Source organism: Molossus molossus, unplaced genomic scaffold (genome assembly GCF_014108415.1).
Source record: "Molossus molossus isolate mMolMol1 unplaced genomic scaffold, mMolMol1.p scaffold_m16_p_1, whole genome shotgun sequence".
Lineage (NCBI taxonomy): Eukaryota > Metazoa > Chordata > Mammalia > Chiroptera > Molossidae > Molossus > Molossus molossus.
This window is the reverse complement of record NW_023425344.1, coordinates 13,369,503-13,396,590: the sequence shown is the minus strand read 5'-3', so window position 1 is coordinate 13,396,590 and position 27,088 is coordinate 13,369,503. Positions and strand designations below refer to the sequence as shown.

The following is a 27,088-nucleotide window of genomic DNA, read 5'->3' as shown; positions in this document are numbered from 1 at the left end:
AATTTCAGTAACAGAAATATGTAGTAATGCTATATATATATATAAAATTTGTTAGGGATAGTTATAACTCTTTCACAAAGGAAATCATTATAGAATATGAAATCTAATAAACCTCTTATGTCCTCTACAGAACGTATATTATAGGTGGAAAAAAATAATTGTTATACTCAAAAAATTAATTTTGAATCTTCTCATGAAGCAAAATCTTAAATTCTAAATCTATAAGTGCTATAGATATTTTCAGTAAGACTGTCTGGACTCAGATTCATTATGTGAATATTTCATGTGAAAACCACTGTGGCAAAGTGCATTAAACACACTGAGGTATTTTTATGATGCACTAAAATCAGACAGTTGAAAATAACTCTCATATTTTCTACTCCATGGTTTTGTTATCAGAGAAAGACAAAATTTCACCCACCTAGTGATGAAAGCAACAAAGACATAGATTTCATTAAGTGTTTTCGTAAATATCTCAGTCCTCAAAAAATGTTGCCTCTCAGCCTCATGTCTATCCATATAAATATCCTATTAAACATTCCCAGTCCCTTCCCCTTTTCTCTTCTGCTCTGTGTCCCAGGGAGCTGACAGCTGGGAAGCATGCACCCCAAGCTCACCTGCCTACTGGCTTTGGTGAGACGCGGCTACTGGCGGGAGACTGAGGTAGGAAGAGAGGAGAAGCCAGGATACTCCCCCTCAGGGGAGGTGCTCATCAGTCCTCTCCTCTCCTAATTTCAGCTCTGGCTGGGGCCATCTCCTGACTCAGTATTACATCACCTTCTTCTTAGGTCTTGGTAGCCTTGGGGATGGGCACAGCTCTCTAACTGCTGTGTCCTTCTACAATGGTTTCATTCATCCTCACATTACAGCCCTCTACTGAAAGACCTCGCATGGATTTAAATCCATTTTCCTGCATGGATTTAAAAACAATATATACATATAAATAGATTTTATATCTATTCATATATTTATGTATACATATAGAATATATATATTGATTAAATGTGTGTCATATACATTGGTTCATTTTTATTGAATGTTGGTAATACTTTAATATATATGTTATTGATGAATGAATATCAATTCAAAACAAACAAAATATCCCTAGGAGGTTTAGTCAAATTGCTGAAGTATTGGTCTCTTCTGATTCCAAAGCCTTTCAGCGTACCCTGTTTTCTCCGACAGTCTCAGGGGTTGCCCTGGGACCTCCTTACCTCTACATGCAATGGATTCCTCAATCCTCACTGCTCCTAACTCACTGCTAACAACCCTTCTTTCCTTGGATGTGATACTATATCTCCCTGGTTCTCACATTACTTTTCCTTTTCTCAGTTTATGGCTTTGCTTTCAAACCTCCTAAATCGAGCTATTACTCAAGTTTCTGCATCTTCCTCTCTTACACAAAAGGTGAAATCCAGTCTCTATCACCTATCATAATTCTCCCCCTCTGAAAGACAGAAATAATTCTGTTCACAATAAAGACATATTCACGTTTCTTTACAAAATATGTAAGGAATACATTTAAGTTGCCCTGCCCTGGCTGGTTTTGCTCAGCGGTTAGAGCATCGGCCCATGGACTGAAGGGTTGCGGGTTCAATTCAGGTAAAGGGCACATACCTGGGTTGCAGGTTTGACCCCTGGTCCCATTCAGGGTCGTGTGGGAGGCAACCCCTCGATGTGTACCTCTCACACTGATGTTTCTCTCTCTCTCTCCCTTCCTCCCTTCCACTTTCTCTAAAAATCAGTGGAAAATTATCCTTGGGTGAGGATTAACAACAACAAAATTAAATTGCCCATAATGCACTGCTCAAATTGGTGAGTTTATTTTAGTTTTTATTCATGCATATTTATTATTTTATATAACTAAAGTATTACTGTGTAGAGAATTTGGGCTGTATCCTTTGTAACAGATATAATATCATACATGTTTTCGTACATTATTAAAATTTTTGGAAGACATCATTTTTAATTCTTTATAATGTCCAATTATTAAAATGTTTTCGCAAATCATTTCCTTTTAGCCATTCAGGTTAGTAATAGTTTTACTTCATTATTGATATTATTGTTCAGTTATTTTAAGATGATTGAATGTGGTCTCCTCTGGGAGCCTTAATCTCCCAGTTATGGTTAGTGGTGTCTTTCTCCATGTACCTGAGGACATGCTCTTCCCAAGGGCTTTTAGCTCACTATATTCCAGTCATTTTTTACATATTTCTGCTCTTCAGTGGCAGGTTTACCCCAGAAGACAAGAAATAAGCTGTATGAAGAAAATATGGATTTGGAACTTAACCTACTTATTAGGTCTTAACAAGGTGTACTTTTCTCAAAAACTCTAAGCATAAGAAAGGGCATTTAAATCATTTCACTGTTATATTATAGATTAGAACATTAAAAATTGATGGTTTAGAGACACTTTTTTTTTTTGCTCAAATTCATTCTTATAGTTAAATTTTAAGAAGTTTAAAATATAACCAATAAAAATAGAGTTAAAACAAAGTGATAGTTGGAATATCATTGACTAGAGAGAATCTAGGCCAATGAAACATTTCATTTTGTTAAAGATTTGCTCAAAATAATATAATGCTTTGATAGGAAAAATTTAAAAATTCTTGGTGACTAGATTTTTTTTTTTAACAGTAATGCAAATCTAGTTCATATAATTACTTTTCATAAAGTTCAGGTCCTTGAAAATAAGCAAACCAGAATATATTTTATAACTACAAACCACACACAATCTCAGATGGTATTTTTATTCCTATAATATAGAGGGGAAACTATTTAAACCAGAATATAAAAAATTTTTAAAAAATAGTAGACTTTTCAGGTGAAGATTTAAAAAAAGCAAATGAAATGTACATTTTTCTCTCTTTGCTATCCTCTAATCTTTTATTTTAATAGCTTAGAATCTGCTGTGTTTTATTGAGTGCAAATATGAATCCATTGTTCTATGAAGAATCGAATTAAAAACATTCAGGGTTACAAAAACTGATAGTGTAATGGCTAAGATATATTTTCATGCTGTGGATAAAATCCACAATAATTAAGAGCCTTCCAAATGCTGGTCCTTCATAGAAAGAAAACTCAGCATTTACAATTTCAAAGTAAAACTAGATTTAGAAAAGTGTATAAGGGAGGGAGAAAATTCTATACACCACATGCTGTAGGAAAGCCTTTTTTATATATAAAAGTAGCCAGAACACCTCACCTTTTTCCTTTTTCTCCACAGAGTATATGTAAACAATTCTAAAACATTTTATTACTGTGTATGTGTGTATCGATATCTATCTATCTATCTATCTATCTATCTATCTATCTATCTATCTATCTATCATCTATCTATCATCTATCTGTCATCCGCCATCTATCTATCTGGCTAATGTAGAAGCAGTTTGCTGTCACCACCTCCGCAAAACCCTCAGGGAACTTCAGTTAGAAGTTCACTGAGATAAGAACATGGACTAGTTTTCTAACTGCTCCAATCCAAAAATTCAAAAGTATGTTTAACCATTAAAGACCTTTCCTCCCCATTCACAAACATTTTCTTCTCCTATTCATTAATTACTGATTTTTTTTGTATGAATCAGACTTGCCTTTATACTTTTAGAGTTCCTAAAGAATGAACTGAAACCAATATGTATCACCTTCTGCTGCCCGGTCAGATAATAGAAAATGAAAATCTATTCAATCTTACATCAGTTGAGTATACAATGCAATGTAACTGGGCCATTAAAAAACTCCAACTAGTGCTGAAGCCATTTACAAGAGAGTAAATGACCTTGATGACACTTTCAGCTCACTGTTCAATTCTCAGGCACTAGTCTCGATATTTTTCTAATGAAATTTTTGACAAACCAATTAACATGACATCAATAACATCCACATGCCAAGGCCGAAGTAGCTCTCCTTAAGAGATATTAATGTTTGTATGTGTGTATACATAAAGACAACATTGTGTAACTTAGTGATTAAAAGCTTATATACATTTGGATTAAATTCTGCTACTGCCACTGATTCTCTTTCTGGGCCTTAAAAGTTACTTTGCTTCTCTGTGTCTCAGTTTTTCTTTCTGAAAAATGAGGGAAATAAAACCTACTATCAATGTCTTGGTAAAAATTATGAGATATAGCCCTGGCTGGTTTGGCTCAGCAGTTAGAGCATTAGCCTGCAGGTCGGGGGTCTGACTCCAGATCAAGGGCACATGTACCTGGGTTGCAGGTTCAATCCTGGCCCCGATCGGGGTCCTGCAGGAGGCAACCAATTGATGCGTCTCTCTCACATCCATGTTTCTCTCTCTCTCTTTCTCCCCCTCCCTCCTTTCTACTCTGTCTTAAAAAATAAAATCAATGAAAAAATATCCTTGGGTGAGGATTAACAACAACAAAAATTATGAGATGTAGAAAAAAATATATGGTATGTTTTTCCTTGCACAAGAAATGAAAAAAGAATAGAAATATGGGAATATACATGTGTATATATGTAATCACATATATAATATTTAGCATTATATAATGTCTACAACATATTTTAGTCACACAGATATACACATACACATAGACTCTATAAATGAATAAACCTGATCCATGATTTGATCTCTATTATGAAATAAACATATATGGATCCAAAACATGTTTTTAAATGAATTAGCAGTACAGTTTGCGAATAACTCAGTAACTATATATTAAACACATATACACATACATCATTCACATGGAGGCTGAAACAAAAAATATATATGGCTGCAATTTCCATGATCAACATGGGTGAGTATAGCATTTTCTTTCATTTGGAAAGTGTCTTAGAAACCGAAAACAAGTTTTTACAATACCAGGAAAGTGTGAGACTGGGTTGACAGCATCTGTAACATACAGCCCAGATGCTGATTATGCATGGCAATAAAATGGACAGTGCTTTGCAATGTCCCCATCTGCTTTTAATGTAGATGGCAAAAACAGCTGCCAGAGACTAGAACAGAGATTTAACGGGGCGAAGGGGTACGTGTGTGGAATGACTCTAGCTTCGGAATTCTGGACCGCCCAGAGTAGCCACATACCCTCATCCTAAGAAACGTCAGGCCAACACTGGAAAAGGAGGGAGTAGCAGTATTTCTTCGACGTGAGGGATTCTCTTGCCTATTACATAATAATTCTAAAGTAAGGACTTTCCGTATTTGGAATGGTACTTCTAATGTTAGTAGTAAATGTCATTGAAATCCTTCATCTGTCCCCACCTAAAATGACCCAAGATTCTTTAAGACTAGAATATTATTTCTGCTATGCAATTGCAGTCTCCAAAACGGGAAGCTTAATAAATATCTTCCGCAGCTGAGTGAATATTGGCCTCCAGGGGGCAATGCTTTACATATACTAACGTTTCTGCCTCAGGACTGTGCCCGTCCTAATCGGCAGCCGTCCCGTCCTTGCTTGGCATGACTTATTGCTGAAAGGTGTCCATTTCCTTAATCTTATTTTATTTCTTGTGATGTCATTCTAGGGTCCATTCCTCTGAGTGTAACTCAATTGATGTTTTCATAGGAGAATTAACTCTTTTTCCATTTGGTCTTTAAGCATGTAAAGCAAGACAAAACTGAATGTGTGTTCCTACGGACCTCTTATTTCAGGCAGTAAACGTTTGAGTGTTAAAATGTGCATGCATGCATTCCTATGGGTGCATGTTCAAATACACAGACACCTTCAACACACACCCCCCCTGGTTTAAGTTCAGAGGGAAATCTAGAGGCAGACAGCTCACTGATTTCTGGAGGACACAGCACAGGCACATAATGGCAATAACACTAAGTTTTCATATATGATTTTTCTTTAGCAAACCAGGAAAGAAAACCAAAATTTCTGTTGCTTTGTTTTACATTACTAACTAGAACCTAGTGAACACTTACTATGAATCAGGCACTGAGCAGTGTCCGCCATTTGGCAATACTTTTAGTTTTAAAGTCATTATGCAAATTATCTTTATATATCACTTATTTGACAGAATTTGCATCCCCCCCCCCCACTGAGTTATTGTCCAGGTTAGCCATTATCTTTCTCCCAAGGTTTAGATAACACTGTGATCACTAGTGGAATTTGGACTACATAAATTTTCAACTTAATCTTTCCAGCTGATTATAGAACCATAAATCTATAAATTAATTCCTAAAAAAAAAAAAGATAATTTCATTTGTCTGAGAATGAATAATACTTTGAGTATGCCCCAGCTGCCTTTATTTTACATCTGAACCATCTATGTTTTCTTGTAGAAGATTTTAGGAAAATACCACACAGCACAAGGGCCACTTCTTGGACTCGCCTCCATCGCCTCCATCGCCACCTGCTGCTATGCCAGCCTTCATCGTGCCTTAGAGAGGTGGTTGCTGTCACCTTCTCCCTGCTCCTTTCCTCCAAACCACTCTCTACTCCATGCTGAATGATTTTTCTAACTAACAAATCTAACCACACTATTACCCTGCTCAAAATATGATCTCACTTATATGTGGAACCTAATGAATAAAATAAACTCATGGATAAAATCGAACGAGAGGCATGGAAACATGGAACAAACCAAAGAATCTCAGAGGAAAGAGGGATGGAAGGGGGAGGAAGAGATTAACCAAAGATTTTATATGCATATATGCACAGTCCATGGACACAGACAACAGGGTGGCGAGGGAGGGAACTGGGGCCGGGAGGGAACTGTGCGGAGGGGACAACGGGGAGAAGAAGGAGGTATGTCTTTAATATTCCCAACAATAAAAATAATAAAAAGCAGGGTCCAGCTAGGGTGGCTCAGTGGATTGAGCACAGTCTCATGGACTGAGAAGTCCCAGGTCAATTCCTGGTCAGGGCACATGCCTGGGTTGTGGGCCCCGTCCCTGGTGGGGGATGTGCAGGAGGCAGGCGATCAAAGTTTCTTTCTCACATCAATGTTTCCATTTCTCTCCCCCTTCCTCTCTCTCTGAAAAACAACAAAAAAAGACATATTAAAAAAAGATAATAAAAACAAAACTTTTCCTTGTATCCTGTTATCATTAGGACAAGTGATTCTGAAGATCAGACTTTTGCTTTATGTTCTAGCTTTTGAAAACGGCTTTCATTTCTCAAAGAGATACTCTTCTCACTTGACTGGGATTTGGCTATGTTCTTTCCTGTCTAAAAAGCCCTCAGTTTCTCTGCCTTTTACTTGACAACTCCTTGATTCTCCCACGCAAACCAAGGGGGTCCTTTCTCTGTGTTCCCTGTGCATAAGCCTTTTATTACTTATCATAGAGTTTAAAAAATTTCCGTGTGTGTGTAAAACTGCAATTCTCTGCAGGGTAAACATGTTGAAGGCTGGAACTGTGTCCTTTTGAACGTAATGCCAGATACAGAGTTGACATGTGGGGGTGGATGCGTGAAAAAGGTGAAAGGGATGAAAAATTATAAATATATATATGTTTTTAGTATGTATAATTTAATAGAATTTAGGGGTTCAGAATTTTGGAAGGGGCAAAGGCAGAAACAGCATGTAAAAATGGTTAAACTTATATGGGAAGAGTGTCTAAACAAAAACATGGAGAAAAATGTATATTGTTAAAGTTATATTCAGCCCTGGCCGGTTTGTCTCAGTGGTTAGAGCATCGGCCTGCGGTCCGGAGAGACCCGGGTTCGGTTCCCACTAAGGGCACGTACTTCGGTTGCAGTTTGTCCCCGGCCCTGGTTGGTCGTGCGGGTGACAGCCACTCGATGTGTCCCTTTCACGCCGATGTTTCTCTCTCTCTCTCTCTTCCTCTCTCTCCCTCCCACTCTATCTGTACAAAAAATGGAAAAATGTCCTCAGGTGAGGATAAAAAAAAAAAAAAGTTATATTCAACACCATAAATGGAGGTTATAGTGGGATATAACATTCACAAACTATTCTTACTTTCACTTTATAATTATGTGTGCCAGTGGTCTAGGGAAAGCAAAAGAAATAGAAGTACTCCTGACCCCCACTCATGTCCAACTCCATCACTGTGATTCTCTCTCCAGCCATTTTCCTCACTGGTGTAGAAAGAGTGGTCCAGTGATTTACACAGTGACATGAGTTTCCTTTCCATTTTATCTATTTGAACAGCATGTCCCAAAACAGTTCTAATTTCTGAGAACTTGCAACCCATCTTAGAAAACACTGAAACAACACTTAGTGTTCTGACAACATTGTGACCATCCTTCCCCTTCCCATAATTCAAACTTTTCCCTCATCATCTTCTCTGAAACAAATAAAAGGAAGATGTGCATGGCTCCCAGCTTCTGGGCCCTTAAAAGGCAACCAAGAGTCAAGGCAGCAGACATCAGGAGTAACAGACATTCTAAATTGTCATAATGTATGTTCTTATTAACTGTTCTCCATGACTCATGGAATTTCTGTATAATGGTTTAACAGGTGATATGGCACAGGAAATCTATCCCTGGATTGAACAGAACTAAATATCTACTTTATAGCAATCAATCACATTGTATTTGGACTTTTATACCTCAAAGTGTGATTTAAGAAATTAATTCTGAGGATGTGATTAAAAGAGAATCAGTTTGCTATTAATGATTCTGTTGCCATGGCCAGATCATATACAGACTTGCCTCTGGTCTCCCCTCTATACAAACCTGGTTTGACAAGCAGAGTTCAAAGTAACAAAGTAGTAGCAACAGCTTCTTTCTTGTAAACCTAACTTCACCTTATATTACACATTCTACAACCCCCATGTTCATTTGTTCAAATTCGTTGTCAGATGGAGGCTTGGAGACTCCTCAGACTGTGTTCCCCAAACCCCCTTTAGTTGCCCCCATCACTGTCCTCCCCACTCACACTATTCTAAGTGTTGGGGCAGAAATGGTGAGTTCACAGCAGTGCTATTTACAATAGCTAAGATCTGGAAACAGCCTAAGTGTCCATCAGTAGATGAGTGGATAAAAAAGCTGTGGTACATATACACAATGGAGTACTATGCAGCTGTAAGAAAAAGAGATCTCTTACCTTTGAGGCAACATGGAGGGACCTGGACAGTTTATGCTAAGTGAAATAAGTCAGTCAGAGAAAGCCAAGTATCACATGATCTCACTTATGTGTGGAATCTGATGAACAAAACATACTAAAGAACAAAATAGATCCAGAGACATGGAAGTAGGGAACAGACTGAGAAACCTCAGAGGGAAGGGGGATGGGGTGTGTGTGAAGAGATAAACGGAAAAGCTTATATGCATATATGCACAACCAATGGACACAGATAATAGTGTGGGGCAGGCGGGGGTGGGGGGGTGGATGGGAGCAGGTAGGAGGGGGTCAATGGGAGTAAAAATGGAACATCTATAACACTTTCAACAATAAAGATAAAAATATATATGTGGCCATTCATTTTACTTTCAATGGCCTAAAATCATCTGCATAGCTCTATTGTCTATATGGAAATAGAAAGATTTTTGTTCTTTCCCAAAATTGTAAGGAAAAGAAGGGAAGCTGTGAAAAAAAGTCAAATTAACATGTTAGAAGCTCTATGCAGACAAAGTCCAGGGAGATATGAGCATATTTAACAGAGACTAGGAAAGAGGGCATCATGGTGCCTGTCAAGTTACATGGGACAGCTCTCAGTTTTTCCAACTTCCTAGTACCAGTATCTCTTGTCTTTCTCTAGGTTCCTTCCATGTTCTTCTGACAGGTAAGTTTCTTAAAGTTTCTCATGTCCTGTTTTTCTGAGAAATCCGTCAGCCTATTGTGTTTGCTTGTTTGTTTCCAGTTATTCCCCTTTATACTGTCTCCCAAAAAACGGAGTCATGCCTACCTTTGGCAGCTGGATGAAAGAAGGAACATGAACGATGGAGTTAAGTACATTGAACCCCGAGGCCAATGCAGCCACTTCACAATGGAAGAAAGTTGTGCAAGATTTCTTAACTGTGTTGAGCCCCATCTTTTTCAAATAGCAAAATGAGGTGCCAGCCTTCTGGGAAGTGTGTATGGCTTCATTACAGAGGAAATATGACCTTAGAGAAAGATGTCTAAGATACCTGTAGGATGACTGAAGTAAGCATTTTACCTAAGGAAGAAGGGGGCCCACTGATCCTGGGTCGGTCAGCCTAGCAGAGAGGAAGAGGAACTGGGATCCACGCAGAGGCTGGACTCCAAGGCAGGACGAGAAGGGACGACAGCTCACTCCGTGAGCCATTCTACTCTTTGGCTTTTCTCTCACTGAGTTTATGTTTAAAATGCACTATTTCCTTTTCTACAGGAGGAGAATGGACTGCTCTTTCAAGTTTTATTTTTTAAGTATGTTTAATGCAGCTCCATCCTTTCAGAGATAAATTTGCTCTCAATGTTTAATTTTTAAATTATCCATTCTTTCAATAAATGTTTATCTTATATTTATCAAGTGCCTCTTTTTTTTTTTTTTTTTTTTATCCTCACCCGAGGACACCTTTTGCATTCATCTTCAGACAGAGCGGGAGGGAGAGAGGGAGGAAGAGAGAGAGAGAAACATTGATATGAGAGACACATTGACTGGCTGCCACCCACACGACCCCAACTGGGGCTGAGGACAAACTGCAACCGAGGTACGTGCCCTCAATGGGAACCGAACCGGGTACTCTCTGGTCCATGAGCCGACGCTCCAACCGCTGAGCCAAACCGGCCAAGGCTAGCAAGTGCCTCTTTTGTGCCAGGTGTTGGATTTGTGGCTGGACATTCAGTGGTGATTAGAACGGAATCAGTCCCTGCCTTCATTAGAACCTCTACTTTAGTAGGGAAAAACGAGTAAAGGCACAAATATACATATAATTATACATGTAATAAATAAGTGCAGTCAAAAGCAGATTTCTGACCCACAAAGGGGAGGGCAGATCCTGGGTCCCTTTGAAGTCATCAGGGTAACGAGGCCTCTTGGAAACAACCCCGGAGCTTTACTTAGCACATGCTTCTGCACTGGTTTCCCAAATACACCCAACAAGGGTCAGCGAGAAGGGCAAATGACAGAAGGTGTGTGTAGCATCTCACACTGCAGGTGCTGGATAAGTGTTAGTCTCTTTCTGTTCTTTCTTCTCCAAACTACTTCAATTCTGACCTTAAAAGACTGTTTCCCTTCTATATCTTAACAAATAAGTTTCAAAGCAAATACCAGGAGAGTGTCATTAAAGATGCAAGCACAAAGCAGAAAGAAAAAGAAAAACAAAACAAAAAAACATGAGTCAAATTTTTCTTGGCAATTGATTACTCCAATACAGAACACATACTTTCGTTTGGTCAGGATTATATTATGAGGTTGTTGCAGGAATAGGGATATACCACACAGGAAGTCAACTCAACATTATTGAATGAAATATCTAATAACTTCCAATAAAGAAATTATAATAATTTATGGTAAATCTAGATTAAAAATTATTTAAAATATATGGGAGTTAAGAATTTTGAGCCCACTGTGTATTAAAAACCTGGACTCTATAAAAAAATTTTAAAAGATGTTGCATAATTTTATTTCCACATTTTATGAATCTTATTGTTGTCCTTGATTCTAATAAAAAGTATAACAAAAGAAATGTTACTAAGCTAGTAAGTTATGCCAATATAATCGATGGTAACGGGGGTAGTTTTTTGGAGTTGAAGATCAATACGATTTTTTGCCAGATGCTCTGCTGATAAAACTGATAATGTAATAATCAGAGAAGAAAATTCACCTAGAGCATCACATATATTTTCATCTCAACTTATACATTTAATTTATTCTACCTTTGCTAGATACACCACCTCCTCAATATGGGCAAAACCACTGAGACATATTATTTCGTATAACTTTTATATTACTAAATTCTACCATTACAGAAAATCTATAGAGCATGCAACACAGAAGAAAGGCTCTATTGTAAAAAATAAAACAGATTACATGAGATAAGCCACTTTAAATGTTTCATATTACTTTCAGTCTTTCATTACTTACAGTCTGTTTGATTTTAGTACCTCCAACTCTCTCACTGGTACTTTGGCATTTCACAAATTTTGCTCACCACCATCTTTGTTCCCAGTTTTGGTCATGCTCCTCAGCTTCTGATACACAGTGACATAATCACCGTCTCCCAGTTCTCGTATTTGAAAATCTGACACCATCTTTGGTTCATTTTTCTCCATTTCAAATCCCATGAATTCTGTTCCTCTATTATATCTGCTTGCACATCATCGTTCCCACAGTTACTTATTCATTCCTGCTCTCCTGACATCTCCCCTCGATCAACTTAACAGCCTCCTAAGAGGCCTCAGGCCTGGTATTCTCTACGTTTGTCAACCACTGGCATAAACTGTCAGATTATTTAATATTGAGGATTAAGATTAAAACTCCTATATTCAAATGCATTCCATATAGAGACAAAGATTTTACAAAGACAAAGATCAAAGGCCCTCCATAAACTGGCTCCAACCAACCTCACCAACCTTATTTTCCTGCACTCTCTCAGGTTTCAAAGGCGAAAGTGAGCTCTGTAGTGTCCTGTATTACCATTTTTATTGCCTTTGCTTATGACGTTCAATTACGGTTGAAAGTATATTCTCATTCCGACATTTCTATTCACTACCTACTCCTTCAGGCCGACCTCACAAGTTCCCTCCTACCTGAAGGCTGCAATGATCAAGGTATCACTTATTGAATGATTACCATGTGCTAAGCACATAAATGTGTTAATTTTTCCATCTCAAACACTCAATAATCCTTAGCTTTAGACGCAGAGACAGTCTTACAGAAAAGAAGGGACTTGGTCACGGTCTCACCGACAGTGAGCAATGGTGGATAGTCCTGTGGTTTCCAACTAAAACTTTCTGATTCTGGTTACCTCGGCAACTTCCTCTTTATGCCCTTTGTAATAAATACCTTTGGCTCTATTTGTTCCTTTCTTAGAGTTACTACGTTGTACCTCATTTCATAGCTTTTAATTTGCACATTGAATTTGCTGGTCCTTTGATGAAAGGTCTCTGGAAAATTCATGCTGCCTTTATATAGTGTGTACTCAACAAATGCTCCAGCCTGAATAGATGAGTATACTCGTGCCCTATTCTAGAACTTCACATGTCTTCCTACTGCCGCGTTCTTCATATATTACAACTCCTAAGATGAAAGTCCTTCAATACTCTGTGGCTTGAAAAGTATACGGAGATGTAATTTTTCGGGCATGATTTTCCATGAGGCCTCAGCATGCACTTAGTATCCCATTAGGCTCAAATACACAATCTCTAAAACACAGCTTATGCCTCTGCTGCACAAGGTTCTTGCTCCTTCCCTTTTGTGGGATGTGACCCACCTCTTCTGAAGCCATACATTATTATTCTTTCCAGGTTCAGCTAAAAAATACTTAACAAATGCCTTCTATGCAAGGCAGTGTTCCATAATTAAAAATAGGGAAAGAATAATATGTGCACACATTTTTCCATGTCTGGGTCAGATCTCTACAAATTCTAGGTCCCTAAAACGGTCCTGTCTAACACAGCAAAGCTCTCAGCACATTTTTGAGCACACATCTGATACTTTAAAATAATGTCAGTGGGCCTTGTGAATTAAGATTATTCTCATATAAAGTAAATCAGAGCAGATAATTGGCCAAAAAAAAGGAAGGAGTCTAGACTTCTGGTGGTGAGAACACAATAGAGAATATAGATGTTGTATAATAATGTTGTACACCTGATACTCATATAACATTATTTATTAACCAATGGTGCCACAATAAATTATGAAAATAAAAATGAATAAGGAAATAGTTTTTGAAAATAACTAATTTTTTGTGCCTACTATGTAGCTTTATCACAAGAAGTTGGTCCTATTTTATTATTTCAACCAAAATTGCCCAATGCTGTTTATTTAGTTAAGATTTAGAGTTGGCTCCTAAAATAATAATATGGCAGCCTCGGTGATTAAGAGGTGCTTTCTTAATGAGTGGATATTGAAGGAAAGATTTTCCCTAATGTTTACTTCTCAAGATGGTGCAAGCAGTCCCTCTGACATCTCGCATGACCTTGTTTCATGCCCAAGACTTTTGTTTGTCAAGGACAAATGCACACTGCAGCTGCGTACAGGCAGGTATGCAACACTTTGTCAGGGGAATCTAACTTCTGATGGGTTTAGCATCCACTCAAATAGGTTAAAATGCTCACTAACTGAAGTATCTTATATTTTTGACTTATTACCCCTTTTTATACTTAGTGGCAGATTACGCAATAGTTCACACAAGATAGCTAAACTACATTTTAAAACGTGAGCTTTTGAGGAGGAAGAACACTTTCTGGTCATCTTGTTTCTATGATTTATTACCCCAGCTAAGTTCTTCTTTCGTTTCTCTCCACTCCAGGCCTGAAATGGGCTGGGCGGACCTACAGACCCACACGGTCAGACTAGTACAGCCATTCTTATTTTTCCTCAATAGCCTACCTAGTAAAACCTTCTCGAAGGAAGAAAATGTACTATTTATCCTTAAAGTGCATTCCTTTCCATTCTACCTGCGTTCTAAAAGATAAATCTTAGCCACTTCAACAAGATATCTAATTAAACAGAGTAAGGGTCAATACCATTCTGAAAGGAACATTTGTTCAAGCTAATTGATCAGATATGCCTTTGATAAAGCCAGACTCTCCTAAGGAAAGTCATGGCCTTGGGGGTGGGGTGGGGGGGGTTGGGGTGTAAGAGGGAATTTCAGGGCACATACATTTCCGTGATGGTCTCAGGCAGATTCGTGGGAATCTCAGTGAGACCTTTCCCACGACAGTCTACGATATTGTTGCTACAGGTACAAGCAGCTGGACAATGCAAAACACTGCAAGAAGGAGCCATAAATGACTGGTGACCTGAAAACAAACAAACAGAAAAACACGAACAGCAATTATATTTTTCCTCCTGAAGTTTGCGATTGTGAAACATGCAAGCTTATCTCAAATAACAAAGCATGTCAAATACATTTCTCTATATACCTAACTATTAAAATGGTCCTATATTTCTAAAATATACTTTAAGAAGCATGCATTTATATTTTAGGGGAGGGGTTAACACGTAGATGAAGCAAATGAGGTTTTCAAAAGGAATTATAACAGTGATAATTTTTAAGACTTGAAATCCTGGTGAGAAAGGCTAAATTCAGATTCGAAACTAGAATTCTATTCAAAACTATTCTGAGTTCCAAAAACACAGCAACTTCAGACTGATACATATTTCATTTTCTAATAAGCTTAAACAGAGCTTGGTCTTTACTAAATTTATATCGCTTAACTTACTTTACTTCCAAAATAAAAATTTTCTTCTTGGTAGATATAACTGTTCATTTTCAACAAGTAATCACGTGGCGATGAATGTGGGAAAATTAGATCATGCTAAGTTTAATGTGTGAATAGGTTCAAAATGATAATTTTCTTTGACGTTATTAGAATAATTTGTAACATGTCATTCTGTCATTGTTAATTGACATGTTTCTTTTTTTGGCTTTCCACGGTATATAATTTGCTCATTATCTGAAAACAAAACTATTTTCAAATGAGATTTCACTGTTCCAATGATGAACAGCATCAGCAGTATTTCACCAAATGGGCGTGTGCACACACTCGGTCCCTGCAGCAGGGACAACACCTCCAACCTGCAGGGAAAGGACCTCTGTGGTGGGGGTGCGCCAGGAAGAGGCTAGGCTAGTCCTAACCCATCCCTCTCAACAAGCTCTCAAACTTGACAAAAACAGTCTTAGTCTAAAAAGAAGAGTGAACTTGCCTTCTTCCTCATCTAGAAAACAAGGAGGAAAAGTGAAGAGAGAAGAAAGTGGTTAGTAATGAAGTGTCAGTCATTACACTATTTAACTGTTTAAAAAAAATCAATCGGGCCTATTGAGAACATTCCACGACATCACAAGAAAATTTTGTCTGGGTTATAAAAAGTGTGGGAAAGTACATAAAAAGGATGTCAGGGTAACAATAACTTAGAACTCTCTGCTAGTACATCTTCTTACTCCTTTAAAAAACTGGTATCTGTTTTGGATTCATTATAGATATTATTTAAATGCATTTTATTGTAAGTTGAACAGTCACTTCTAAAGCAGAACCAGCTCTATATTATCAAGAAACTTGTGTGTGAATATGGGTCAATATAATACAAGGTGGGGCAAAAGTAGGTTTACAGTTGTTTGTATGGAAAAGGATAAATAATTAATAAATAATAATACAAGAATAAACTCTTGCATACTCAAAACTGTAAACCTACTTTTGCCCCACTCTGTCTTAACATATAATTTTATAAATACATAAAATATCTGGCTATCTATCTATCTGTCCACGGATTGTGTATCTGACTGCCTAGGTTGAAATCCTTGGATTCAACTCGATAACCTTGAACAAGGTTACTTAATATCTTTTTCTCAGCAATTCCACCTCTAATATAAAGATAATATTATGTTTCTCTTCAGTTGTTATGAGGGGCATGGAATGAGGTAACTATGTGAAATACTTTGATTACAGCTTAAGCACGTAGAAAGCATGAAGTAAATATGATCTACTGATATTTTATACCACCCATGCCTTATTTTTGTTTTCAGGTTTTTGTTACTAAAGCTAGTCATTCATCTTTTAAGTAGAACTGAACCCCTAGTATATATGTATACACAGGAAAGTATTTTGTAACTCTGCAACTATAGTCGAGTCATTTTTTTGAATTTTCCAGTAGAAATCCAGGATTAATTAATCATATTTCCAATTGTTAACATAAAAGTAGATATGAATGATTACTTAAAGGGAAAATAATGAGTAGCAAATAGAACTAAAATCTAGGGATTTCCTATATTTCCCCTGGAGTGAAAACTGAAAAGTCTTTCATCATACCTCAGATACAAGTAATCAGTAATTACCAAGTGTGCACCAGTGTCTGAGAACATGTTATTATCATCACTAAAACAGGATTTCCACACAGTGGTTAGTGCACAACTGCACAGTTAGTGAGTCACAAGAAACCCTACAGCATACATTTTTCACAGTTTCCTTAAACAGCGCATACAATGAAACAACAGAAATGCTTTTGCTCTCTTACCACTGCAGACAAATTCTCGCTTTTGAACCTCCGCCACATTATGGCCCCGTAGGTGGGATGGGCCCATACACTGAGTGTAGAGGCCCACCCTCGGCCTTTGACGTAGCCAATCAGAGAGCCAAGCCAGGTGGCAATCACAGTACAGGTTGTTGGAATGCAGTCGACTAATGTGAGGCAAGAAGTTTAAAGTGAAAAACAAACAAACAAAAAAATCAGAAATAGTTATTTCAAACTTCAAACCTTGGAAAATTTTTTACTAAATTTTATACTAAAATTCTTTAAGTAATAATAAATAGCGTTGTTTCTTAACATAGGATTAGATAAAGCCTAGCAACTTTCAATAGAATTATTTGTCTAAAAATAAACTGGTTTACAACCACAGAATCAAGCCTCTCTTCTTTCACCTGCACTCTAAGCAAATAGACAGAAGCTGGGACATGACCCTAAAAATCCTTTGTCTATGTTTGCTCAAAATAGTAAAGGGAAACTAGTAAGTCTCTTACTTGCTCTGCAGCCCAGACATACTGACAGCCATTCCAGGCTGGGAAATGGGGAAGGGCTAGGAGGCGCTTTAAGAGGCGTGGCTTCCAGTTTGAATGATTAGTTAGTCCTTATTAGGCTCTACAGAAACTGCTTGCAAAATCTTTTCAGCAGGCCACTTCCATTGTTTGCTCAACAAGACAGAATAATAATTCAATATAAAACACTTTTTTCACCCTAGCTTGGCGGCTCAGTTGGTTGAAGTATCATCCCATATACCCAAAGGCTGTGGGTTTGATTCCCAGTCAGGGCACATCCCCAGGTGGCAGGTACAGTCTCTGATTGGGGCATGTACAAGAGGCAACCGATGATGTTTCTCTCTCATATCGATGTTTCTCTCTCTCTCAATCTCTCTCTTCTTCCCTCCCTCCTCTCGCTAAAAAACAACAAACACATCCTTGAGTGAGGATCTAAATAAAAAATAAGCCCCCTTAGTGTGGCTCAGAAGTTGAACATAGACCCATGCACGAAGAGGTCACCAGTTCGATTCCCAGTCAGGGCACATGCCTGGGTTGGGGGCCAAATCCCCAGTGGGGGGGCATGCAGGAGGCAGCCGATCGATGTTTCTCTCTCATTGATGTTTCTATCTCCCTTTCTCTCTAAAAATCAATAAAAAACATAATTAAAAACAAACTGACAAACAAAAAACCCCCACTTCTTTCAGGTCCCTATTCTGATTTCCTTCTTTTTGGGTAAAATCTGAGAAAAGGGACCAGCGGTCTCCGGCTCTTGGGGCCTATCCTCAAAGAACAGGCGCCGGAATGAACAGACGTAGTGGCTGGGAGGGAAGGCGCTGCAGCAGCTTCCGTGCTGGCAGAAACCCACCCAGATCGTGGGCCCATTCCAAGTGGCAAATAGCACTTCGCCATTAATAAAACATCAGACAAATGTATCCACTAAATTAGGTAAGTGACTTCAAACTGGCTTTTATGTTTTCTCAGACTAAAGAAAAGGACATCCAAAGCTATAAATCAAAGCCTCGTTCCCAGAATCATCTATGACATCGTAGTACCATTTTAGCCCTTTTTAGCTGATGTGCTCAATTCTAACCCAATAACAGTAATGGATATTAAAACATGGAACTCAGTCCAGAAAGATAATTGGACCATAAAAATGGAATTTTTAAGTAGCAGTGATAACACAGAATAATGAAACAACCAAAGCAAGGGTCTTTAAAGTTAGATGATCTTTTACATTCTCCCTGAGCTTGTAGCTATGGAATAGGCTTGAATCAAAACTAGATGGCATGCCACGGAACAAGACACTACATTTTGGGAAATTCGGGGGACCTCTGGCCCAGTCTGCATGGAAGTCAGAGTGGCACCCTTGGGAAGCCTAGCGCATTCCACATCATTGTTCTCTAACTATTTCCATCTGAACCAAGCGCATTACAATGATTCAGGTACATGTATGAAAGTAATATATGAAAATAACAAAAAATTAAGAAAACCTGGTTAGTAAGACAGAAAATGACATTGAGATTGTTATTACCTACTTAGTAAAAGTCTGGCAATTCAATTAATTACTCTTTTTTAAAGAGAAAATAAATGTAATGCTTTCAGTTATTAGCTGTTGTAAAATAAAATATATTTTGAGAATCCAATAAAAATATATGTACCTACTTACAAACTCGTACTTTTTCAAGAAGTCTGATGCTTTGGTTTTGTTTCTCGCGATTTCTCACACATTGTATATAATACAGTTTTTTAGGTCAAGGTTATTTTGAAATTGAGTTCAAATGAAATTCATCTCTATAAATGCTTTAAATAAATATCCCCACCCTGGGCTTTAAGGATTAATTTTTCTCCAAGAGAAAAAAACCCCCACAAAAAAACAAAAACCACAGCTGTAGCAAATACTTGATTAGAGAACTGTTTTATTCACCTAAAATATTTTAATGTCCATGTGTAATCCCTGAAAAGGTATTTTTCAATAGAAATGCTGACACAACCTTAATTATATATAGAAACACTAGAAGGTGATGCTGTAATTTTATGTTACAAAGAATGTTGGCGAGCTAGTTTAGCTTTATTATGTCTTCCTGACATACAGTAATAAAAACATAAAGATTTACCATTTATCATTTCTGACAGCCAATCAAGAAGTCTTCCATTTCTTAATGAAATGTGACCTCCACAATAGCTCAAAGTAAACTTCCCAGAACACATACCATTTAAAAGAAAGCTTTCAAGTTTTCAGAATAATTTACTCAAATATCATATCTAGAACTTTAGTAAAACTGGTGTTTTCCTTGCCCACACCATGATGAACTGCCTGTTCTTGGCTTACTAAAAATAGTACTTAAGAGGCTCCTAATTGATTAGATTGACCTTTATATATATTGTGACTACTTACAAAGTCCTAAGTTTAGGCATATGGTTGAAACTTGCCACAGAAAGTCTGGTAATGTTGTTATTGTTGAGAGTGCTGTAGAAAAAAATACACAGTTAAACATTTTAGATATGAAATGTAGTAATCATTCTATATATGAATATAAAGAAAACTTCTAGTGATTATGTATGTATATACAAAACAACTACCTGGTAAAGATGACAAAGAATGTACTATATTATAAACAAGATGATAAATCAATTGTATCCTTTAGCATATCACTGTTGCATTCAGTTTTATCAAATATGTATTACAAATGTTTGGCTTTAGCCACAGTATCTTTACTATGTACATGTCGCCTGATACACCGCATGCATGCATACATGTCTGTTGACGATAAGCGAGCATGAGACAGCCACAGCTGGAAACATTAAGTAGTCGCATTTCTTTAGACGGGTATTATGTTTAATTAGTGTCCACAGGTAAATGAACATATTTGCAAGCACCAACGGAAATCTCATAGCGATAGCACAGAATCACTTCTGTGAGCTCCTGAAACAGCTGATTGTTACTTACTGTAGACATCAGCCACTGTTGAAATGTGAGTAGTAAGAATGGTATATGTATTTGGTACTAGCATTGGGGTGGGGATGAGCTTAAGTTCTGTAGCATTACATTAAAAGCTTAATATATTCTAACCGTGTTTAGTTGCAGCCATAAATACTCTCCTTTTTTTTTTAGGGCTATGTTGTAATGATCATGGTTTCATGAAGCTAGAATAAGTAAGATGGGTTGTCAAGGGAGAGTTGGTGAAAATGTGTATAATTACTGCTTGGTTCAAATTTTTCCTACTTTCCCCCTAATAAGCATTACTAGTTGTGTTATTACTATTTCGACTGCTACTCCTACTCATCCATTCATCTAATACTTCCTGAATGGCTCTTATTTTTAAGGCAACATGGAATATTATAAAAATAACCCCTGCTTAAAACCTGCTGAAAACAGCAAGTAGTCCAACTGGCGAGATGAATTACTCAAGGGACAAAAACCTTAGCGTTAATAAGACTAAGAAAGGTTCTTTTCTCCCTTCAGAGAAGTCTGGTTGTGACAAGAAAATTCGAAGACAATTTTCCCAGGGGTGTGTGACTACAGTGTGGAGACGGCACATGATTTCAGCATACGGAAGACACGGTAGGGTGTTGAATAAACAGGGCAAGTTGCTGAAGGAGGCAAGAAAGGTGGGATCAATTGTACAGGTGGATACCTTTGATATTGCTGAAGGGTTTGGACTGGGGATGCATATCCACCTGCCTACAGAGGCCAAGCAGGAGACAGACATGAGAGAAGCAGTCTGGGTATACAAAAGTACAGTGGGGAACAGAGAAGGGGAAGAGAGCGGCCAGTTGGGAACGAGGGGGACCCTGGAAAATTAGCAAAGCTATTCTTTGAGGCAGAATTAATATTCAGCACCAATGGACGTTTGCTTTGCTGTAGTGGAAGGCTGCCAAACAATCTGATTTTCTCAAGAAGCTGGAGCTGGAAATTTTTAGATTAATCCACCTAATTTTTCATTTTTAAATACTGGCAACCAACTCCAATATTTCCAAGAGTCCGTGGGCCAAGTCTGTTTGGGTTGAGCAAGGTCTATTTGTGAGGCCGTGTCAGGCCAGCTGGTGTGAGTGGGGGGATGTGGGTGTTCAGGGGTTGGGGGGATTAACTTAAGCTGCTCAGAATAGTAGGGCACAATAGCTCCATATCGGGAACACGCTCTAACTCTCCTCACTCTCCAGTTTGGCAATGTATTGAATGATATAATAACTAATCCAAGTGATCTGAAGTAAGTCACATTGAAGAAAATGAAAAGCCCACTTTAGGCAAGACCTAGAAAGCACGGAATTGGTTGGCTCGTGTTATCTGAAAGCCTGTAGCATTTTCCGTACTCAAGTGAAATGAGATTTTTTTTTCAAATGCCATTTAAATATATCCTGATGTTTGCACTAAAAGGTTTCACTTCTCAAAGGGATTTGCTTTCCAATGACCCCTTTTCCCGCCCTAAAAATTTATGCTGACTTTATACAGCAAAAATCTTCAGAGTACATAGCCAACTAAAATGTGACTGTGGGGATAAGATCGCTTTTAAAGTAATTCAGTGCAGCAGACACACATTAATTTTGAACTAGAAATTCATATGATTCCACACAAAACGGTTTCACTTAATGCTGAAGCTTGTGGCTATGAATTTGACATCTTCTCTCAAAATGTTAGTTTGCATAATGTAACTGAAGAAATAAATTATCTTAGTATTTTTATTCAGTATTGATGTCTGCAAAGCAATATTGCCACTGATACCTGGTCATGGAGCAACACGTAGAATCAATGAAATCGTATTTAAAAATATGAGTTAATGAGGTATGATGGCACGTTTATGTTATGGTCATGATACAGTCTATTTCTGTGTTCAACCTCAAGATTTTCTCTTTGCAATGAGAATGTATTCTTCTACAAAGTACATCTTGGTATGCAAATATAAAATGCTAGTCTTGTTATACGTAGGACTTCCTGGACTTACATCTTTGACTCATTTTTTCTTATTCCCTTAGTGCTAGGCATAGATTTGGCAGAGAGTCTGATATTTAATGAATATGAATCACCATGTTTCAATTAAATTAAATTATGTGCATCTTATAGAAAAGAAAAAAAAATATCTAAAATTAGCAATTCAAGGGATCTATTTCATTTCTAGTCTAGCATCCAAAGAAAAAGAGGACATTGATCCACATTTAATTTCCAATGGTATTTTTGAGATGGCATCTTTATATTTAGAAAAAAAAACATAGTTCTAAATCTTACCAACAAGAATCCCACAATAAGGCCACGAGCATACCAGAGATAAACTACCTCCTCGTTTTCATCTACCTTAATTTTTCCTTCTTAAATGTTATTCACTCTCTCTAACTTAATATATATCTTAATCTAACACATGTTCATTAATCGCCTTGGATCATCATTCCCATCTTCTCTTGTCTGGCCTCCGTATATTCATACATTCACAAATGGTTCATGGACTTAACATTTTTCAAGACTAAATCACTGAGAATCTGAAGTTTAAGGTGATATGCAAATTAATATTCCTTCACGAATTCCACATAATGAGATGATCTAATCTAAAGACTTATAATGAGGAAAAATATGCAAAACAGAGAACTTTCTTTCTGAAACTCTTCAGGAGGTAACCTTTTAAAAACTCCGAACGAAACATTTATAATATGTGAACTTTTGATTTATGTCACAAGAAATTTGGGCTTGATAAATTCCAGTGTTTTCAGTACTTCATTCAATGTTTCCTAAAATTCTTACTCAACTAATTTCTCTAAAGGTTATATAAATTATAAGGATTCAAAAATGAACATATAGTAAAAGAATGTGTGCTTGACATTATACAATTTTAATATAAAATATTTAAATTATTTTGAAAGAAATTCATATTTTCCTTTATCATGTACTAATTTTATTTATTTATTTTTTTAGCAAGCAAACTCAGACCATTACGTATCTCTTTGAGACCTACATATTAGATCCTCAAAAGAGTTTTTAACAGTTTAGATTTTGATTTTAATTCCATGAACCATGAAATATTTATCATTCTTTGGTGTATTTATGATAGTAGGTTTTTCTAAAGTTATGTTTTAGATATTTTGCTAACACATAAGAAAACCTACAAGATGAATGAAGTGATTGTGTTTCCATGAATTGACTGTTTCTAAAAGCAATGATATAAGTTTATAACAAATAAGCAAATAAGTAGTTATTGTAGTTGTGGGTAGAGGGATTTTAACGCCAAACACAGTGCTTGGCACATACCAGGTTTTCTTTTTCACATTCTCTCTCTCTGTATGTGTGTGTGTATATATATATATATATATATATATATATATATATATATACACACACTCATACATATATATATACATATATATATATTCTCTCTTTCTAAGAGTACTCAACATGTACTCAATATATTATATATGAATTATCCCTTATCTAATAAGTATTTAAACTCTTAACAAAGCACTTTAATTCATCCAAAATACTCAGCAAAATTTATACAAAATAATTGGTATCATTCATATTCCTAGTTAGGAATACTGACTTAGTTTCAATTTTTTTGGCTTGATCAACTCCGTTGAATTAAATAATACCTGCGCTAGTCTATTCACATACAAAGTTTAGTGGCATTGGCTACGATCTTGACATCAGACTTCTATCATGAAATCATAGTTGTATCCTAATTATTCTGATTCTGAATTAGCATCAGTGGGCTTCATATATTAAAATTGGCTCTGGAACACAGTTTAAAAAGTGGCCTTATAACTACACTGATAAGCACTTGGAATATTTTTTCTATAGAAAAAGTTAGACTGTTATGAACAGAAATAAAGGTGACTTCTCATGTGATTAAAGAAAAATATATATCCTTATAACACAGTTTATCTCAATGAACTCATTCTTACATAAACCTTTAAAAATAATTAATAACATCACATGACGCAGCTACAAATTCTATTCATTCGATCACAATTAAAATAAAAATCATACAGAAAACAACACCAAAATAAGTCCTTCTGATTGAAACATTAAACTTTTTTTTCAGAATTACATCTGGTTCCTCAAACTCAATTTATAAAGCAATGGAATATATATATATACATACATATATATATATATATATATATATATATATATTTTTTTTTTTTTTTTCAGAAGGATTTCATGATTCCTGGATAACTTTTACCATCGGGGCAGCAAATTCAAAACTTCTTCACATTTCCTTCAGTTCTGGATATCTGAACACATTGAGTCAGGGATGAAAAATATTTCATATGGGGGAGAAATGTATAAGCATATTTAAAAAGTTGGAAATGTACAGGCGGCTTTACTGGCTTTAGGAACTCTAGTTTTCACTAAAATTATTTTGATTACAATTAATCAGGTGATTTAAATTATGTTACTAAGTCAAAGATCTGCAGAGATGACTCAGTTGCCTGTGACCAATCCTGTCGGTCATGTCTGCCCGGGAAGGGTAGGGGGTGCCAGGTAGGGTTCTCATCTGCGTGTGGTGCTTCCCTAAGTCTGTAGTGCACACTTCAATGGACCTAACGGGCAGCTAATTAAAATTAGACCATCCCTGCAAAATAACCTTACAAAAATGATATTAAGTCACCTGCCTAAAAAAGACATTTGACAAGGAGAAAACATCTTTCCATTGCATAGCAACTACAAATATACCAACATAGCTACTCAGAGGTTGCCTTTTGGTCGTTGTTGCGATATCCCCTCTACAACTGATGTTATCTTATTATTTAGCAATCCCAGGAATTCTCACAACTCCCGTGAATGAGAATATTTTATTATAAGAAGAAACACTTCAAGGACATTATGTGTGAACATCTGAGTGCCCTTCTTAAACAGACAATGTTACCTAAACATACACGATGCACGAGGTTTTGCACACACACATTTGGACGCTCCCTGTTTTCACCAGGAGTTATTCAAGGCATCTGTTTAGGAGACCATTTTGACACCAGGTTTTAAGCAAGCAGATAAGCTTCCACATTAGCAGTCCCCAGACACAAAGCTCCCGTTAGGAGTAAGAGAAATCAGAGATACTTACAGTACTTCCAGGTCCCGGAGAGCCCGAAACGCCCCATCTTCTATACAGCTGATCTGGTTGTAATCCAGTTGCCTGTTAAATAGATTAAAGAATATATGTAAAAGGCGGCAGACTTGCAGGGTTAGGGGGAGGAAGTCCCCTGAAGGGTCTATGGAGCCCTGACTGCACTAACTGAAATGCTCTCACAAATACACTCATCTGCTTAAGAATGTCACGAGCCATTCTGGCCTCGATGCCGCCACTGAAATCTCTTTTTGTTCTGAACTGTCTGTGCAAATAGCAGCCCTTGGGAAGCTCCTGTAAATAATAACTGCACCTTATATTAAATGCCATAGGAATGCAATTTCATTACATCAAGAAAAGCTATCCATTAAGAGCTTTCAGCGTCATCTTGCTGAAACAATTTCATTAAGGTAAAGGACTGTAAATCACTTAATGTCACAGGCACCCCCTCAGTGACCTAACAGAATCCATTTATCAGAGAAGCCCAGCTGCATGTTAATTTCACTATCCCTTGGCAAGAGAGAGCGAGACTACTTTTAGGTTTTCTTCTTTTAAAAGCAGTTTTCCTTCGAGAACTCCAAATCAAGATGGAGAAATGAGGTCCCATATATCTTCCTGTAGTCCCAACCAGGAATACACTTTGGAAAGCAGTTGTATTAGAAGCTTCCCTATTCTCATAATTTGCATTGTTTATTATTACATGTGAATTCTCTGCACTGTAAATACTGCCTAAGTTTCAGGGAAGGAACTTCCTGAATTATATCTCTCTCCAGGAAATAAGTTTTTAAAGCATGAGGAAATTAATAAATATTTTTGCTTTTCTCAAAGAGGCTACTTTCAGCCCAAACTCCTACAAATATATACTGCAGCAGCATTGTGAAATGCTACCTGCATCTAGGGTAAAAAGTTAAAACCTGTATCAGTTCCTTCTAAGTAACACAAAATTCAAACAAATGAATCTTTTCTTACAGTTTAAGTACTCATTTGTTAAAATTTGAAGATGAGAAAAAAAAAAAAAAGGCTGCTCCAAACTTGGTTAAGTCTGCTTTTCCTGCCAATTGTTTTTGGAATTAAAACTTCCTTATTTACAGTAAGGAATTTACCTCTTTAAAATGAATGGCTAAGTACTAAATCCTATCTGTCCTATCCATTATTTTTTTTACTAATAAGTAGTGTTTAAATCTAGTACCTTGGTGCTCAGCGATATTATTATCCTAGTAAAGAAAAAATATTGTAATGCTTCACTTGAGATGGAAGCAGAATGTTTGATGAAATAATCAGATGAGTTGTCAGCTCTACAAGAAGATGTGCCGGAGTAAGACTATGATCATGGTACAACTGAACCTTGTCCTTGTTTCAAGCCTGGAATTCACCAAAAGGGCTAATTCATACCCCAGGTCTGTTCTTAAAACAACTGTTTAAACATTCCCATAGAATAGTTGTTTCTCTCCTAAAACTACTGAAAAAAGGCGCAATGATTTAATCCAGAGGAGCCTGTTTGAATTCCTTACTTTAGAAATTAG

At 36.9% G+C, this 27,088-nt stretch overlaps 1 protein-coding gene across 4 annotated transcripts in view; it reads right to left on the bottom strand.

Annotated features, from left to right (window-relative positions):
* The window catches only part of SLIT2 (slit guidance ligand 2), a 354,005-nt gene that overhangs the window by 109,829 nt on the left and 217,088 nt on the right, over positions 1–27,088 (bottom strand). For all 4 annotated transcript variants that reach the window (XM_036273426.1, XM_036273434.1, XM_036273409.1 and 1 more), the window contains exons 6-9: positions 25,563–25,634; positions 19,916–19,987; positions 17,021–17,184; positions 14,670–14,808 (exon numbers count right to left, since the gene is read on the bottom strand). In XM_036273426.1, the coding sequence (XP_036129319.1) occupies positions 14,670–14,808; positions 17,021–17,184; positions 19,916–19,987; positions 25,563–25,634 (447 nt within the window). The remainder of the gene's footprint in view (positions 1–14,669; positions 14,809–17,020; positions 17,185–19,915; positions 19,988–25,562; positions 25,635–27,088) is intronic.